Source organism: Denticeps clupeoides, chromosome 8 (assembly GCF_900700375.1).
Source record: "Denticeps clupeoides chromosome 8, fDenClu1.1, whole genome shotgun sequence".
NCBI classification, from domain to species: domain Eukaryota; kingdom Metazoa; phylum Chordata; class Actinopteri; order Clupeiformes; family Denticipitidae; genus Denticeps; species Denticeps clupeoides.
The window spans coordinates 4,685,300-4,702,450 of NC_041714.1; the positions used below are offsets into that span (position 1 = coordinate 4,685,300).

General features: G+C 45.8%; 2 protein-coding genes across 2 annotated transcripts in view; both read right to left on the bottom strand.

Annotated features, from left to right (window-relative positions):
* pde10a (phosphodiesterase 10A) overlaps positions 1–6,378 on the bottom strand; it is a 75,684-nt gene extending 69,306 nt beyond the window's left edge. The window contains exons 1-2 of the mRNA XM_028988551.1: positions 6,207–6,378; positions 4,764–4,884 (exon numbers count right to left, since the gene is read on the bottom strand). Of these exons, the coding sequence (XP_028844384.1) occupies positions 4,764–4,824 (61 nt within the window). The 5' untranslated portion in view covers positions 4,825–4,884; positions 6,207–6,378. The remainder of the gene's footprint in view (positions 1–4,763; positions 4,885–6,206) is intronic.
* A 1,235-nt stretch (positions 6,379–7,613) lies between these two features.
* Positions 7,614–11,332, bottom strand: tbxtb (T-box transcription factor Tb). Its single transcript, XM_028988607.1, has 9 exons — positions 11,046–11,332; positions 10,391–10,655; positions 9,949–10,083; positions 9,765–9,826; positions 9,621–9,682; positions 9,032–9,208; positions 8,600–8,732; positions 8,246–8,518; positions 7,614–7,636 (listed from the first exon to the last, which is right to left on the bottom strand). The coding sequence occupies exons 1-8, from the start codon at positions 11,252–11,254 to the stop codon at positions 8,260–8,262; spliced, it is 1,302 nt and encodes a 433-aa protein (XP_028844440.1). The 5' UTR covers positions 11,255–11,332; the 3' UTR covers positions 7,614–7,636; positions 8,246–8,259.
* Between the last annotated feature and the right edge of the window lie 5,819 nt (positions 11,333–17,151).

Sequence of the window (17,151 nt, forward strand, 5' to 3'; positions counted from 1 at the left end):
CTCCTAACATCCAGCCCATTTTGCACATTTCTGTTCTTTTTGCACATTTCTGCTCATTTTGTACATGTTTGTCTTGTCTTGTGTGCCCAGTTTGAAATATCCAACATTTCCATTCACGAGCATCCTATATGATGTTGTCCAGTTATGTCCTGTTCGACCTGTTCATAAAAGGTTTATTCTTCTTTTATAGAGATACTGTACTGATACCTTGCCATACAGGACTGTGCGTAAGCACTGGTGTGTTCAGGACTTGTGCTTGTGAATGAGCAGACTGCAGCCATGCGCCGCTCACACAACCAGCAGGAACTCTTTTTCAACGCAACATGGAGGATCAGGATTCGAACCAGCAACCTTCAGCTTAGATGGAGGGCTGCCCACAACAAGTCTGGATTTCACTGAAACCATAGAGACAAAAAGGCCTTTGTTGGGCCTGATAGGAATCTCATTGAGTGGTGCATTGTTTTGTACCATTTCAGTGACCAGAAATAAACTTTGTTTAACCCTCTGTGTCAATTGTCTCTGTCCACACCTCAGGTGTGACAGCCTTGATCCTTTGTTCATTCATTATTACAGCCATACAAGGCACAAATATTCGCTTATACTGTTAGAGAAGTGTGGTTGAATGAGCTTGGAACCCCGTCCCAATATGACACATGCTTTGAGGCCGAATGCAATATCTAGTGTTTATATCTATGGATGAAACCAAAGAAGGTGAGCAGAACCAGGCATTGGACAGAAGAAATGTAGGTGGGGCCTGCTGTGGGCCTCGGTGGAGTAGGCGGAGCCAATACATTCTGCATGGGTACAGGTGTGTCTTTGGAGGTGGAGGAGTGAAGAGTTCAGGGCTACACCGTTGAAGCCCTACAGTAAAGGATGGGGGACGTGTCGAAAGGACTGCTCCTCTGCTGAGTCTTCTGTGGCAGGATACTCCAAAAACAACCCTCCTCATCCTTTGCTCCAGCCCAGGAAAGTGTCATGAGCACAACAGATGGTACAGAGATCATTTTATGGTTGTAGGACCTTGCACATTGCTGTTTTTTATGAGCAGAGATTTGTGCCAGTATAAAACTGAAATTGATTTGAATCCGAAACGCACAAATTAAATGGTATGGACTATATCTGAATGTATTCTGGGGATGCACCGATAGAACGATAGAATGAGTACGAATACTTGAATTTCAGTTCTCACAGATACCGAGTACTTACTAAAAACATGATTTAAATTTCCAGGCAACAGCTTTAGTCATATAATTTAACAAAAAAAAGACTAGTTTGGATTTTTTTTTTATTAAAATGAAAAGCATGTTGTATACCCCTATGTCTATATCATTTCCTCATACACATGTGCTATAGCCTGGCTGGTGTGTGAGCCGCGGAATTGTTCCGGCAACTCTCGTCTATCCACCTGGAGGTTAGGCTAATTACCGACAATGGGCTAACATTGCTGGTCCAAATATCCGTGGTGAAACTAAACGCAGAGGCATACCTGTCAAGTTTTGGATTTGAAAACAAGGGAAAATTTCCCGCGCCCGCCACGTTCAGTCCCACCACCCCAACCAAGCTCCTATATACCTTACATTTTAAGACAGGTGAAAAGAAAGCTAAAATCACCACTTGTCAACCACTTATAAACTACAATTGGCTTAATGCTCAGCTGCACTGCTTCCCGAACTTCAGGCAGCTCCTTTGCTTCCTGTCTGCCATTATTGGACAAACCGATTAATCCAGGGGATCAGTTTGTTCAATGATGGCAGACAGGAAACAAAGGAGCTGTTTAGGAAGTAGTGCAGCTGTGCATAAAGCCATTCATAGCCTAGATGAAAACACAAAAGGGTATATATGAAGAGCATTTATTTAAAGGCTTGCTTGCATATTTTCTTTGACATTTAACAATTCTTTGTCTGTTTTTCTGTTGTTTGATTCGTCACACATCAGTGAAAAGGGCTGAGATCGGCATGTTTTGGCCAACTCATCCTCCAGTTCTGCTGCTTTGGCACCGGTTAAGTGTCCAGTAATAAGCTAGTATCCAACAACATGCATGCCATGGGTTGATGCTCAAATGTTAGAATATTCAAACACATTTCAAACTCATTTTATACCATTTTGAGAAAACGTACAGTAGACCAGTACGTCTAGGTAGCTAAAGTTGTATAGCTAACTGGCCTTTGATGAGCTAAGTAGCCTTCATTTTTCCCGTCGAGTATTTTCGTGCAATAGCAGAGTCCTGGAACATGTCAGCTACACACTTGTTGAAGTCATCATGGAAGGATAAAGGAATGTTGTTTTTTGGCACACAGCTTTGCCATTTTTACCTCTGCACTTGTGACCTGCTCTGCCTCAGTGGCATTTCTTGTCATGATGCTGGGCATGTTTTGTGCCCGCAATTGTGCTTGGCGGATTTCTCGTGCGGGCAGACATCCTTCCTTCCCCTGTGTGCGATGCTAAAGTCGCAGTTACAAATCTTACAGGACAGGACGCGTGACTGTCCCCCACCCTGCTCTTCTTCAGAAAAAATAATTTGGTGTCCCATTGATCGTGGTATTTACACAAGGGTTTGGTTTTAGCCTTCCTTCTCTACCTGTAGTAGGCTACTGCAGGTGGCACTTATCGCGAGGCTAGTGACAGCTCAGATTTTTTTGCGGGGAAAATTTTTTTTCCAATAACGCAAATTAAAATACGGGAGATTTACGGGGAAATACTAATATGGGAGGGCGGCGGGAAAGAAGGGTAAATTACGGGACTTTTAACGAGTACGAGTACTTTTAAAAATGTGATATCGAGGCCGATACCAGATACCGGTAACGGAATTAGTGCGTCCCTAATGTATTCAATTGCATCTGGATTCCAAGAAAATTGAAACGGCATTTTACATCCCTAAAAATTTTGCTTCTCCAAATTCAAATTCAGTTTTCACAATTAAAATTAAATTTTTTGCGACACACAATCCGGGTCCTTGAGGAAACGCAATCGAGCTCATGCTCCACGTATACAACAGCTCTACACCAGGCTGTCTGTGTCTGGACACAAGAATACAATCGTGTCTTGAATCCCAAGTGGAATCTTGTTTACATCATTTTTAAATTTCCCCCGACATTTAACCCCCCGTCAGGAACTGTGTTTAACATTAGGGCAACAACTTGTCATTGTGTCACTTCCTAATTTTGTTGTGAATACAGTGCATGATGTCACTAATCGAAGTCAATGAGAAATGCACAATATAATGAAAAAATGCTATCAAAAAGATTTACTCATAAGAATTCATCACAATTAACTAAATTTTGCTTCAAATTATTTTCAATTCATTCTAATTAATGTGTGATTAATTAGTTAAACATTTGAATCCATTGATTGAATCATTTTTCTGTTCAAAACAATTTAGTTCGACATATTGACACCCGTCATACACAGAAACAGTCACTGGATTTGGGATGCTGTGCTCAAACATTATAATAAAGGCAGCTTAGATGGAAACCGGGACCTCAACAGGTCCGGATTTCACTCGAACCGTGAGACAAAAAGGCCTTTGTTGGGCCTGATAGGAATCTCAATGCCTGCTCTACTTCCCCCGGCCACAGAAATCAGAGAGGATAGAGAGGAGGAGGAGAAGAAAAGCCAGGCCCCATTGCTGACTAGCAGTGACTAGGATTGCGGCGAAATCAGACCGGAGGTCGGCGTAGCTGTTCATACGTGGAGAAGACGGTAAAAGACTGATCTCTGAGAGATCCCTGGGAAGAAAGTAGAGAGGCGACACGCAGGAGGAGGTTGTGAGGCGTAGGCACTCCGCCGGGCCCCAGATGCCAGGCTCCACGGGGTAAGGAAGTGCCTCACTCTTCCCCGGCGCAAGCCAAGGGAAACTCGCGTTTTGGCCCGGGCCCAGACAACGCAGCCAGCAGAGATGCTGGCAGGTCGCTCGGCGCGTGTAAGCAACATAACCGGCAGTGTGGTGCGTGGCGCTGATGCGCGATACCGAGCCTGACAACCCTGACCTTGACACCGGGCGAGCGAGGGGGTTCGTACACGAAGCGGCGGGCGGCTCGCTGCAGGTGTGAAAGGACGAGGACAGAAGTCACCGAAAGCCACGACAAAAGCACTGAAGCATTTTATTCTCTCTTCACTCCCCCGTGGCCATTACAGCCTATTAAATTTGAGGACTATACGGCCAAGGCGTGGTGTGCCTTAATTAAGTAACGAGACGGAATTCCTTGCGCTAGTACTGGTACTACTGGTACTAGCATTTGAGAGGAAAGGGTCTCACTGCTGACCAGCTATTCAATTGTATTGTGCCAATGTACTTGTACAATAAAGGAAGTGATGGGACAGAGTCTGAGTGCCGAGATGTGCTCGCGCTTGTGCTGACGGTAACAAGTGTGAGTGAGATGCCCGTCTAGACCTTGTACTAAATGGTAATTAATAGGGATTATTTCCCTGCATCCATGCATTACAACAGAATAGAATAGAATAGAATAGAACAGAACAGAATAGAATGCCTTTTATTGTCACTTTACCCGTGTACAATGAGATTTTTAAAAATCTCATTAGGACTAATATTTAGTTCTAAATATTAATTCAGGAACAGAGTGAATGTGGATTGAAGCACCAGAAATATTGATAAGGAAGCACTGGAGCTTGTACTACACATTACAGGGTACAACTGCGCTGATGTAGCGGTGCCTGCACTAGGTCCACCTGCACTAGTCCTGCAGTTAGCAGACGTGGCCAGCGTACACGCACAAAACACGCGGAGCCCGTGGGTGGGTTCGTACCTTCATCATCGCGGCTCGCAGGCTCCCCGCCGTCGTCAGGGCTCTTTCTTTTCCTCGACATCGGCTGCCTTCCTCGTCCTCCGATCGCGGCCCCCTCCTTCTCAGGACGGCGCTAGGGCGGCTGTGGAGAGGTGGCGGGAAAAAAGGAGAGGTGGCGGGAAAAAAAAGGACGAGAGGCGCATCTAAATGAAGGGGGGACCGAGCCGCGGTCCCACTCATCCAGATGCTCCCTGCCACGGTCTGCGCCCCAACACCCCCCCCCCTTCAAAAATTTTTTAAAAAAGTTATCAGACGCGGCCGCCGCTGGGAATGATGGGAGGAACGAAACGAGGACTGTGGTGGCGCGGAGAGAACTTTCGGGCTCCCGTCTGGCAAAAGTGGGGTGTCGCCGTCGAGGGATTACCAGATCACGTGAGCCCGCGGTAATTCTCCCGCGCTGTCACCAGTGAAAGTACGCGGGAGCGGACGCGCCTCGCCGCGACGCGCCACGGAGTTCCCGCGCTCGGCGGCGCGTGCACGCTCGCAAATTTCCGTCGCATCACTCAGGTGTCCGCGGGTGACAATTAAAAAAAAAAACCCACATCTCCAGCGTGGCGCGAAAAGTGCCCGGAAAGCGGCGTCGCGACAGCCGGAGGTGCGACCGGCGACACGGGGCGTCTCCGCGGGTCCCTCCGCCGAGCTGCGCCCTCCGATACAACTTCTTACTCCGGCTGCCAGGCAAACACTAGTCGGCATGGTTCAGAAGTCTGGGTTTTGAGGAGGGTTTTTGGGGGGGGTCGGGGGTGATGTCCCGTGATTTCGAGCACCGAGCGCCAGTTTGTCGTGTCCGGCACGGGCCGAGTTTTTTTTTTCACGCGACAGGGCGGCTTTTCTGTTCAGGAGACACTGACGTCAGCGTCACCCCTCGGAAATGATGCCAAGGCCGGGACGTCAGAACGTCGAAAAACGTGCGAAGAGGCCACGTGTCCACGCTGACCGTCTTTTTTTTTTTTTAAACCACCGAAATTGATCCCCGCCACGACGCGTGGTCACGATTCGCGTCCACGGACCGGCCACGCACGCTGCTCCGGGGGTCTATGCGGGTTATTCCTTCGGCTCCCCGTGGTTTTCACTTTAGTCTGAGCCGTGAAAAGTTGACGCTTGTCTGTATTCGGCGGTGTGCGACGTGAACTCGTCTTTAACGTCAGCACGCAGGGGGATGGAGAAGCGGGACGACTTTAGCGTTAAGTCATGCTGTATTTGGTCGAGTTTATGTGTGATTGAACGTACACATATTCCCGCTTCTTTACAGAACGACTGTTGAGTTTATCTGGTCTAGAGATATATAGATATATCTATACAGACACATAGATATATACACACTTCGTATTCATGTGTACTTAACATGCATTCCTTTTAATAATAACTATTCGGCAGCTTATCGTCAGAGATAAAAAAAAAGACCTTTATGCACGGTGCGCAGAAGCGTGGACGTCATCGTCGTGACGTAACTGCGAATGTATCCGTACGTCAGTCAAGGAAGGGGGTGGTCACGAGGACGTCGGGTGCATATATAGACACATTTATATACGAAACATATGTATTTCCGTGACGTGTTGTTGTTGTTGTTGTTGTTGTCTCCCGAACCACGTGGTTCCACCCAGACGCCCGCCCCCCCCACCATTTCTGCCAGTGACGCCTGCCCGGCTCCTCGCGCTTCACGTCCCCCCATTCAGCGCGGCTGCTGACGTCAGAGCTGCTTGCGTCAATGCGCTCGCTTTGACAGAAGGAGCTTTTCTTTTTTTTTCAATGGGATCCTAATGGGATTATTAGAGAGGCAGAGAGAGAGAGAGAATCATGCCCACAGGGCTTTTTAATGGTCGCAGGGAAAAGCTGCGTTTCCTTTGCACATTCGACGCTTTGTGTTGCAGAATACATTTGCGGTCTTTTCAAAAATGAGATACAGCCCTTCTGCAAAAGAATTTGGAGGGAAATGGCCCTATTCTGTCCTCTCTTTATTTCACCATAAAAAAAAAGATTTCTATTTTCTGGCCATGGTTGTGTCCTTGCATCCTGCCACCATGCGGCCTATATAAGAGTACAGAGTCAGCCGCCCCTCTTTGTAAACTGCATGAAGAAAAGAGCCTCGTGTTGGCACAGAATGAGCCTCCGATGACGTATGTAGCCAAGACACTATTTTATATGGCTCCATGCTGCTTAAAAGTGATTTTTGATTTTATTATAAAAAAAAAGCATGTTAAACTTGCATAATGTTTGCAGTTGCTTTTCACGCATGTGTGCAAGTGTTGTGCTGAATCTTCCTCGTCGTGGTGACCCCATCACATGGCATTCTCTCCGTGATGTCCTAGGCCGACCCTGGTCTCAGTAGTGGATGCGTATCAAGTGTGAGTGGCAGGGAGCGCCAGACACTGTGCAATATGTAATGAAGTCTATCATTTGCCAGGTCACTGAATTATTTAAAAAAATTATGGTATCTACGAGCACAACACTGGAAAACAGAAATGAACAGAGGCCTTTTGTCTCTGCATGACACAGGCATTGCAGAGCAGAGCAGATGAAATGTGCTGCTTGAATAGGCCTTTACAGACTGAGCAACATTTTTTGTCCGGGTTCATTTTGGTATCACACAGTGAACGTGAACATTGCGTCACCTGCTGGGAATAGATGGTATTTCTCCTCAGTCAGACCAGGACTCCTGCTTATATGCAGAAGTTTCTTTCTGGAGCACCCCCGGTGTCTGCTGAGAGATACAGATGAAGCCCTGACGAACGACATTGATTATTGTGGACAACTTAATCACAGCATCTCCAAAGCAGCGGGTCTTGTGGAGAGGTGGTCCAAGGAAGGAGGAGCGGTTGGTGGCCAGTGGTGGCCTAGGAGGTAGGGAAGTGGACCCGTATTCAGAATCGAGCAAAGCACCGTCCCCTCACTGCTCACCAAGGGTGATGGTTAAAAGCAGAGGACACATTTCATTGTGCTGCAGCGTATCACAATGACAATCACTAGAAAAAAAAAAATCTGTATTTTACACGATTAACTAATATTAATTTAACTGAAATGTACTGAAAAAATATAGTGATTTTTCAAGCAAAATGAAGGACTGCACGGGACCCTCGACCATGAAGCTGAGACATTTTAATACAAGAAAATTCTGTTTAAATGTTTCACAGGTAAAGGGAGGGGGGGGCAGTACTTACTTAACCCTGGAGGACAACTAACCTGTATAAATCTCGCAGGTCTTTATTGAAATAAAATAGTCCATATCATTCTATTTACATCATGTACAAATTCATATCTACACATTCAGCACGTGTAACAGAAGTGCTTTGCTCCAAAATAGAGCAAAAAGGCACCACATGCATTATTCTATTAACAAAATGATGTTGTTTTAGGCATAATTTAATGATCATAATCGCCGTGCTGCTGATTGTGCAGAAAGCGGTAAGCATTTCGAATGAGCACAAGTCTCCCCTGCGACTTACATCATAAAGACACTTCACATGGACGGAGGGGTTACGGGCGTCCAGGCGGTCGGCAGCCGCATGTGAGCGGAGGAGTCGTACTGCAAGGTGTCGGCCACCTCGGCGACGGCACCGTCATACAGCGGCGACCCGGGCGCCGGCAGCGTCATGGGATGCGAGATGCCGGCGTAATGGCCGGTGGAGCCGCGTAGGAACTGGGACCCCAGGCTGCTGGTCATCCCCACGGAGGGGGGCGGCGTCGAGCTGCTCACAGACCACAGGCCGGTGTACTGGCTGCGTGTCGGGATTCAAGAATGAATGAGGACATCAGGGCGAGCGAGCGGGCCACTTCGCTGCATTAAAGCGAGTTCTCACCCGGAGTTGGCGTTGGAGGTGGCGTTGTGGTTCATCGCAAGCACACTAGAGTGTGGAGACATCTGTAAGCTGGACCAGTTGTCATGGGCTGGAAGCATGGACAGACAGGCGGAGGAGCTCTCGGTGTAACCTGCTGAAAATGACGGAAGGCAAGAATTACGTGACAACTTTACGTGAAAGAACTTTTTGTTTGACTGTGACATAAACCAATTGGTCCTATAAATTGTATGCACTTCTTCACATTGCTGTATCGTTGTTAAAATGTTTAAAACCTTTGGCTGTCCCATGCATTCCATAACTGTGACCCTTCGGTTTACAAGGTTGGGACGCCACCTGGACAAAGGCCACAAGAATGCCAGACATCTCCACTGAGGGGACGCATGTTTGCGCTTCGCGTTAACGGCCGGGAGTGAAGGAGGTTCAGGCACTCACTAGGGGAGGCGGTCCGGTGGCTGTAGGGATTGGCGTAGGGCGCAGAGCGATGGCTCCTCAGGGTGGAGTAACGGTCACAAGCATGTGATGAAGACAGGGGCAGGGGGTTGCCGAACTGCGGGTGCGAATTGGCTGGAGGGCCGAGAGGTCCTGAGCCAGGAATGAACCATCCACTCACTGCGCACAGAAAATATAAAAAATACTGATAAAATGTAAGGCCACAAGCCGGTGGCGGATTACAGGAAGCGACACTACCATTCAAAAGTCATGGGTCCTTTACAAAATGATAAAATATCTGCATGCATGTCGAGGGGAACTGTTAGTCTGAAGTTCCAGTGAAATACTGTTTATTAACCAAATATGGCACTTTATTGTTGGAAAACACTTTTCAATAATCGTAATGCAGCTGGAAACAAATTCATCTATGCATCTAGTGGGTCTGACTACATTATTCTTAAAATGATCAGTCATTATTATTCCAAAAACATTCCCTAAACGTTTAAATATATATGCATCATTAAATTAACACACAAACTTAAACCAATCTCTGCATATAAATACATTTAAGAATAAAGACGTAAATTCTTACACTGTGAGTAACCGGAATGCTGGCTGTCACCAGTTTCTTCTATTATTTCTTTGTGGTCGATTCTGTAAAAAAAAAAAAACATAAAGTAAATTTTGATGTATGTCAAAATACATACGGCAGGCAAATATTGCAAATGAGAAATACCTTTCTTTGGCATCAAGGAAAGCCTTGGCGAATGGATTATATTTGATTTTAAGGGCCGTGATCTGATCAAGAAAGAAGCAAAACGTATTACGGCATACATGTAATAATAATAATAATAATGATGGTGCAAGTCTGTCCGCGTCCTGTCCTCTCCGGGTTGGTTCCAGGTTAGACTGGGACTCACCTCCTCGTTCTGGTAGGCGGTCACCGCGATAAACTGCGTCTCTGGGAAGGAGTGACTGGTGATCATCCTCTGTGGCCCTCCAACACGCACGATGTGGATCCGAGGCTCATATTTGTGCAAAGAGTTCAGCATGATCTTCAACACAGTGTTTGAGGAAGAGGAACGTGTCAAAATATTTCTCTTACAAAGCAGATTTAGCTGAATTATAAAAAAGAAGTGGATATCAGGTCAGACCCTGGAAATCTAACCTTTTCAAACAGAACATCTCTCTAAAGATGAAGAACTATAGTTCTGCTGATCCTGCTGACTGTATTATCTGGGAGTAACATTTTGAGAGCTGTAGACCTGGTTACAGGTCATCGTTTTTAAAAGTTTATCCACCAGTGGTGGCATCATACCAGCTAATCTTATTTGCATCGATTCCCTGGATCCTTCTCCATACCTGGCCACCGCCGTTGAGCTTATTGGTCAGCTTGACTTTGCTGAAGGACACGGGCGCCTTCATCCAGTGGGCGCCGAAGTTGGGCGAGTCCGGGTGGATGTAGACGCAGCTCGGGGCCTGGGGCTCCGGCTTGCCCCCGGGGACCCACTCCCCGTTCACGTACTTCCAGCGGTGGCTGTCCGCGGCCACGAAGTCCAGCAGGAACGAGTACATCGCGTTCGGGTCCAGGCCGGAGACGTTGACCTTCAGCACGGGGAACATCCGTCTGGAGGGATGGACCATCCACATTAACACGATGAAGGAATCCAGCTCAGTAAAACTCACATCACTTCCCACAATTCGGACTTTTTATCCAAACTTTACGCAAAATAAGCATCAAAGAATATTTTTCAATTTCGCAATTGAAAAAAGGTTCTTAAATTATGTTAAGGCAGTTTAAGGGTTGATACGTTTAAGGCACCCAACATTCAATCAGAGGTAAAAACGCGTTATTTAAATAGATTAATTTGAGTTGTGTTTGTCTTGATAGCATGTGTGGAGGGATTTGAAGAGTTTTCTGAACTTTTTATAATGACGTCACAACACCGAAAAGCAATTAGGTTGCATGATTGGATAATGGTCCAAAATGAATGAACAAACTCTCCAACGCTCCTACCTGCCGTTTTTGGTCACGATCATCTCATTCGTCAGCTCCTTGAACTTCTGCCACAGCTCGTTCTCGTCCAGGCGGACCTTTAAATCCCTCTCGGTCGGGTCGCCCTTCTCGCTGCCCGCCTGCAGCTCGTTCTCCACGGCGCTCAGGAGATGGTCGACCTGGTACCGCGCCGCCTCCCCCGCCGGACCCTCGCCGCTGCTGGAGGCCATTCCGTCCCAAATTAACAGCAGAAGAAGAAGAAGAAGAAGCGGCGCCTCGGACCGTTATTTCCAATGGTTTGTAATAAATAGTCCGGGTCGCCGCGCGGAACTTTGGCGAGCGCTGATTGGCCGGCGGGCGGCTTTGATGTGCGCCGCCCGGCCAGCCATTGGTCAGCGAGACGCGGCCTTCATCTGCAAACATTTACACTCGCATCAAAGCCACACCTGCGAGAGCACAAATACCCACGCCGTCCTTTTTTTTAAATGGTCGATAAGCCAAATAAACCCGGAAGAGGCGTGTCGATGATAATAATCGCCATGCCGGGCGTTTATGTCGAATAAGCAAAAAAAATGGTGGCATTTATTTCTAGTCCGTATCAGTTACCAGACAGGAGGAAGGTTTAAGGTGACCCCTTTGTGAAAGCGGCCGAGGCTTTATGACCATCTTTTAGTCCCTTTCTGTCGCTGTTTATTAGTTTCAGGGTCCGTGGGAATCAGTCTGAGAAGGTGACAAAGCACAGGAAACGCTGGCAGCCCACGGGGGTGGGGGGTTTATAAAGTAGAGCGGCCTGACCTGCAAACCCCTCCAAAATATGACGTTCATGCGTGGAAAGATGGTTTTAGAAGAGCTGAACAGACTCCTCACACCTCAACACTGTAGAAAAGTAAGCTTCTGTATGACTTTTTTTTTTTTTTTTTTTGCTGTGGCAAATGAATGAATAAAACACACAAATAATTGAATTTGCTTGGCCTTTATTTTCTTGGGCATTTCTGCAATCAATTCAATCCATTTGTACCTACCCACATTATTTCATCTACAAGTTTGAAACAATTATGTTACAGATCTTAGCAATTTTTTAATAAAAAAAACCCGAAGCAGGCAGACAAAATAAACTGATTTATTTAAAAAGCAGGAAGAATGAGCCTTTGGAGCGCAATCTCTCACCTGTTGGATGAAACCGATTCGGCTGAAGCGTTGCTGTAAGATGCTCCACATATAACCCACACCGTCAACATGTTCTGCATCATGGGAGGATAACAGTTGTTTTAAATCTTGAGAACTTCAACATAACTTAAACTGTGGCCCGATGTCTCCTATTTTCCCGCCAGGCTCAACACTGCATGCTGAAAAAGAAACTTTAAAAAGTCAGCTGATCAGACTACAGACGTGTTTCAGTCTATAGTTTACTTTTGGCTTTAACTTGTTTTTTCGGGGGGGTTTTGGCGGGCTTCTTATATGAGTTCTCTGGGGAACAGAAGGAGGAGCTGGTCTCCTGTCACAATTCCCCTTTTCCAAAGCATCAGGAACCACATAGTCTATCTAAAGGCAATATGCGTGTATTAAGGTGTGAGGCGTGGAGAACAGTGAGCAATCTGAACAGTAAACTGATGTAAAGACTGAATGACTGGTGCTACTGACAAGATCCTTGATGGAGTAAAAGTTGTCCCACGACCAAGTCACCTCACTCCTTTGCAGCAACCTGTCCAGGTAAAAAAAAATTAAAATGAATTTAAAGCTGATCGTCTTGACTCTTATTCACTAAAATGGCATGTGTCTGTTACCTAAGCACGTTAATCTGATTATAATGACTATTTAGAAATTAAGAATTAGTGAAAGAAGGTTTATCTGACAGCAGGTTATATCGATAGCCTTTATACAAATGGCTTGTACATGTTATTCCCTGTCTTGATTGGCAGATTTGCTAGAACTGCTGCCCACCATGGAGAATAAGCCCTGTGAGACAGGGACTGGCTGTGCATGAGCCTCAGTTTGTGCAGTTTCCATCTTGCGAGGAGCATCGCTAACTCTCTAGAAAAAAAAGCACTTCAGAACTGTAGAGAAAAGTTCAATCAGATCAGATTGTATTATAACTGGTGTAGCGGCGGGAGTACGTTAGCATTACAACTCTTCAAGAACTCTGCAAACCTGGGCACCTTGACCTGTAGGGTAGAAATATAAAAAAGGACAAAGCTGGTTCATTACGCTGTCCTTCGTAAAGCAATAAAAGCCCCGGACAAGGCTGTGGTTGGGTGGCCACGAAATGAGGTGGCGGGTCAAGTGTCGGCTCCCACAGCCGCCGTGTCGCTTTAGGCGCCTGGCTCGCGCTCCCACAATTCTCCCCGCTCACATGCGGACAGCGGTAGGTGTGGAGGAAGGAAAGGGCCGCGGGGTGGGCTGCACTTCAGAGGTGTGGACCGGGGTGATTACTCTGACACGTTCGACGTTACACCCTACAGGCTGAGGCACCTGTACCACTTCCTGTAAGGCTGAATCAGAAAATAGACATTTTAACCAGGACGCTCCAGGCTTTCTCAGCCACAGCCATCAACACAAATTCCAGCAAATCATCATATCATCAAATGCTGTCTCTGCTGCCGTTCTACTGAAAATTCTACTACAAATGATCGCGTATGTACGTTTAATGCACGCTCTCACTGATTTGGCACTGTCCATCAGATACAAATTGCCCAGCGCTATGAACTGAACAACACTTTAAGCACTGATTGTTCAATATATATTTTATTAAATTAGCAACTATTGCAACAAGCATTGCAGTTTCTTAGAAAAGTTGCAGTGAAATCAGTTTTAAGACTCAGCAATAAACAAAAAAAGCTGGACTGCTTAAATATCAGGAATGGGACCAGAAAGAAATACAGTAATATGCTGTTATTCACTGTTGATTAAGTTGAATTCGTAAATCTCAAAAAGTAAAAAAATTACTATTATACTGGATTTTTATTTCTTCATTATACATATATTATTATTACTATTATTATTATACTATAGACAACCTTTTTGAAATATTTGATTGATTATTGTGTATAACATATTGTGACTGACATTAATGTTTCTCCAGGGGTACTGGCAATGAGGGGGGGAAAGCAATAAGAAAAACGAATAAAAGAAAATGCTGAATAAATTAATATATTTGTAATTTACTGTGGCGGCCACCCAGCATCTTCCACATATGCTGAAGTAACGGGCCTGTCTAGGAGTGATTGATGCGCCCACTGCCCCCCGGCCCAGCCCCCCGGCCATGTGACGGTCTGAAATACTCCCTCTGTCCCCCCTCCGTAGCTGTCAGTGCCGACATTGGTGACTAATGCTCCTGCCCACAGGCCCTGACCGCCCCTGTCTACCCACTGTTTGCCTTCCCCTCTGCTCACCGCGGCCCAGCCGGGTTCTGTTTGCCCACTTGCACTCTGACACGAAGGTGCGAGAAAAACGAGTCGGCGAACTGAACTGATCGTCTCTGCTCATCCTCCTGGCCCTCCAGTGTCCCGTCATGTCTGCAGTTCTCCCGCTCTCCCTGTTTTTCTCCCCACCTCTTGGTCTGAACACTGGGAAAATCTCAGCAACACCAAGGCCCGGTGTTTAAAATTGAAATACTTTGCACTCGAGTAAACCATTGCAATACCCTGGGGTCCATGAAGGTGACCACAAGGATTCTCCATTCTCCTTTCCCGAAATGAAATGGGTTAACAGGTTTAACGTTCTTTGTAGACTGACAAGCATTAATCCTTTCTCTGTGTGAGGGGGTCTTGCTCTCTATACACTGATTCCCATGTACAGCGGGATTACACTTCTTGCGGTTTGACACTTACCTTGGGAAACATTTGCTTAGTTTCACTCTGTTCCTGCCACTGTTTGACTGGAAGTACACCAGGACCGCTCTCTCTTTTTAAACTGGTTGTCTGTGGAGGACATCCAAAGACACTCAGTCATACCACCATTATGTGAACAATTTTGGGAGGACAATACTCTGATTAAGAGGCCACAATTTTAAAATGATAGTCTTTTCTATATTTCCACTTTAAATATGTAAATTTAATCATATTTGCATGGCTTCTCTTTCAAATCTGAATTCAGTCATGTCTGTTCCTTGCTGGCTAACCTGGCGTTGGAGCTGTGTGACGTGCAGAGTATGTGGTGGGATGTTAATATATTCCTAATGATGTGCTACTTCTGAAGAGTAGCTCTGGCGTGGTGCGGCTCGCACCCGATAACACTGCGCACCCGGGTGACGACACACTTTGTCTGCTGGGTGCAAACTGGTCTTCCAGGGGAAGACTGGGCAATACGCAGTTTACTCACATCACGGTGCAGCAGCTAACAAGCCCTTACAAACCTTTCAGACAGCGCAAAACACAGTAGGCAGACACATGAACACCTTCAAACCAAAATAAATGTAACGTGCATGCATATCTAAATACATATATATATATATATATATGTGTGTGTGTGTGTGTGTGTGTATATATATATGTGTGTGTGTGTGTGTGTGTATATATATTTATTTATTTTCCCACTCGTCTGCTGAATTTTCCAGCTGTTGAGACGTTGTCTGAGGGGTCCACCCTGGTGTATGTGCATTTGTTCCATTTTACCAGGCAATAGATTGCCTAGTAGCATATTTAATTGCTCAACCTTATAATAAATAGGTGCAAAATTCAGCACAGTCTGGAGACATTATGACTCACTGGTCTTCATAGAAACCAAACAAACTTTGGGGGCTAAATAGAAAGTCAGTCAGGATAGAAGACATAATTCCTCCAAAAATATAAGATATACATCCTCAAACCCTCACTCTATCGGCTTTTGGACTCCGGCGCTAATTGCTTCAGTTCATGGGCTGGACTGGGTGCAGGCCTTTTCTCAGAGACGTGGGGAATGTGCTCCGCCGCAGCAGGGTGAGGGGATCTGTTGACTGTGTATGCCCAGGCAGCGATGTGATTTCACACCACCGGGAGAGTTGTCAGCGCGGGCCTCTGCCATTCTTCTAACCAGCATCCTAATATTCATAAACTAGGTAGGTATCACGGTGACAATCGCCTACTAACACACTCCAGGCCATTTCTAAAGGCCCTCGGCCCTCCAGTGTAAAATCATTGTATTTGTGTATTATATGTTATAATCTAACAATTTTCAGTCACATTTACTGAAATTGCAGAATTCCCCTTGAATGTCCTCAAAATAAACGGAATTATTACTTTTGCGTAATTACAGTGGTTAACCAAGTATACGATTTCCAGTTGAATAAAAGTACAGTTTTTTTTTAAATGCGCTAAAGTCATATCAAAAGTAAGTACCACTTATTATGCCCCTTATGTCCAAGTATACTTGAGGATTAATGATTACACAACGAGAATGAGTCTACTCTAATGCTATATCCCAGTGCAGTATAGTAAATTTACTATAACAAAACGTTAGATGGTGTAAAAATAGAGTACGCATAATTTACTTCATTAGCTCACCGCCAGTTCAGAATGATTTTAGATTTTTATGTTGAAAATGCACATATCAAGATCAAGGCATTTTTCCTTCAAAGATGGCCTGTGAAATCCATCCTCCGTGTTTAAAGAGCAACAGACTGGGATGATGTGGCATCCTTGGTAAAATTGCTCGGACTCTTTTGTATCCTAAAATGAATTAGACATTCACCCCTGGGTGATGTTTGCCTGTGAGAAGAGTGAAAAGCTGGGGGTGGACTGTGTTTGGCCACCTTACTGCTGCATAAGCAGCCGGCCCTGCAGTTGACTGAAATGGCTCGATGTTAAAAGACTCCGAAGACAGGACCTGTGTTTGTGTTGGGAAAACAAGGCAAATGAGAGCCTAAAAAAGGACCACGGCTCCCACCCCCGAAACAATCACAAGGTCCTGATCTCCTCAGGGTGTGGTGGCTGCCCTGGCAAACCTCCCTGAAAAACCCCAGGGTGGCTGGACACAAGATAATAAAATATAAAAAGCTTAGCATAAGAAGCTTTGCCATCAGAACAGGTGATAAAATGTTACTCGACAGTTCAGACATTCCAATGAAGGCTTACAAAAGGCTTGGAATGATGGTCAGCTTCGGACCCTGTGATCCGAATCTCAGGTGGCTTCAGCAGAGGCTCCTCCAAATTCA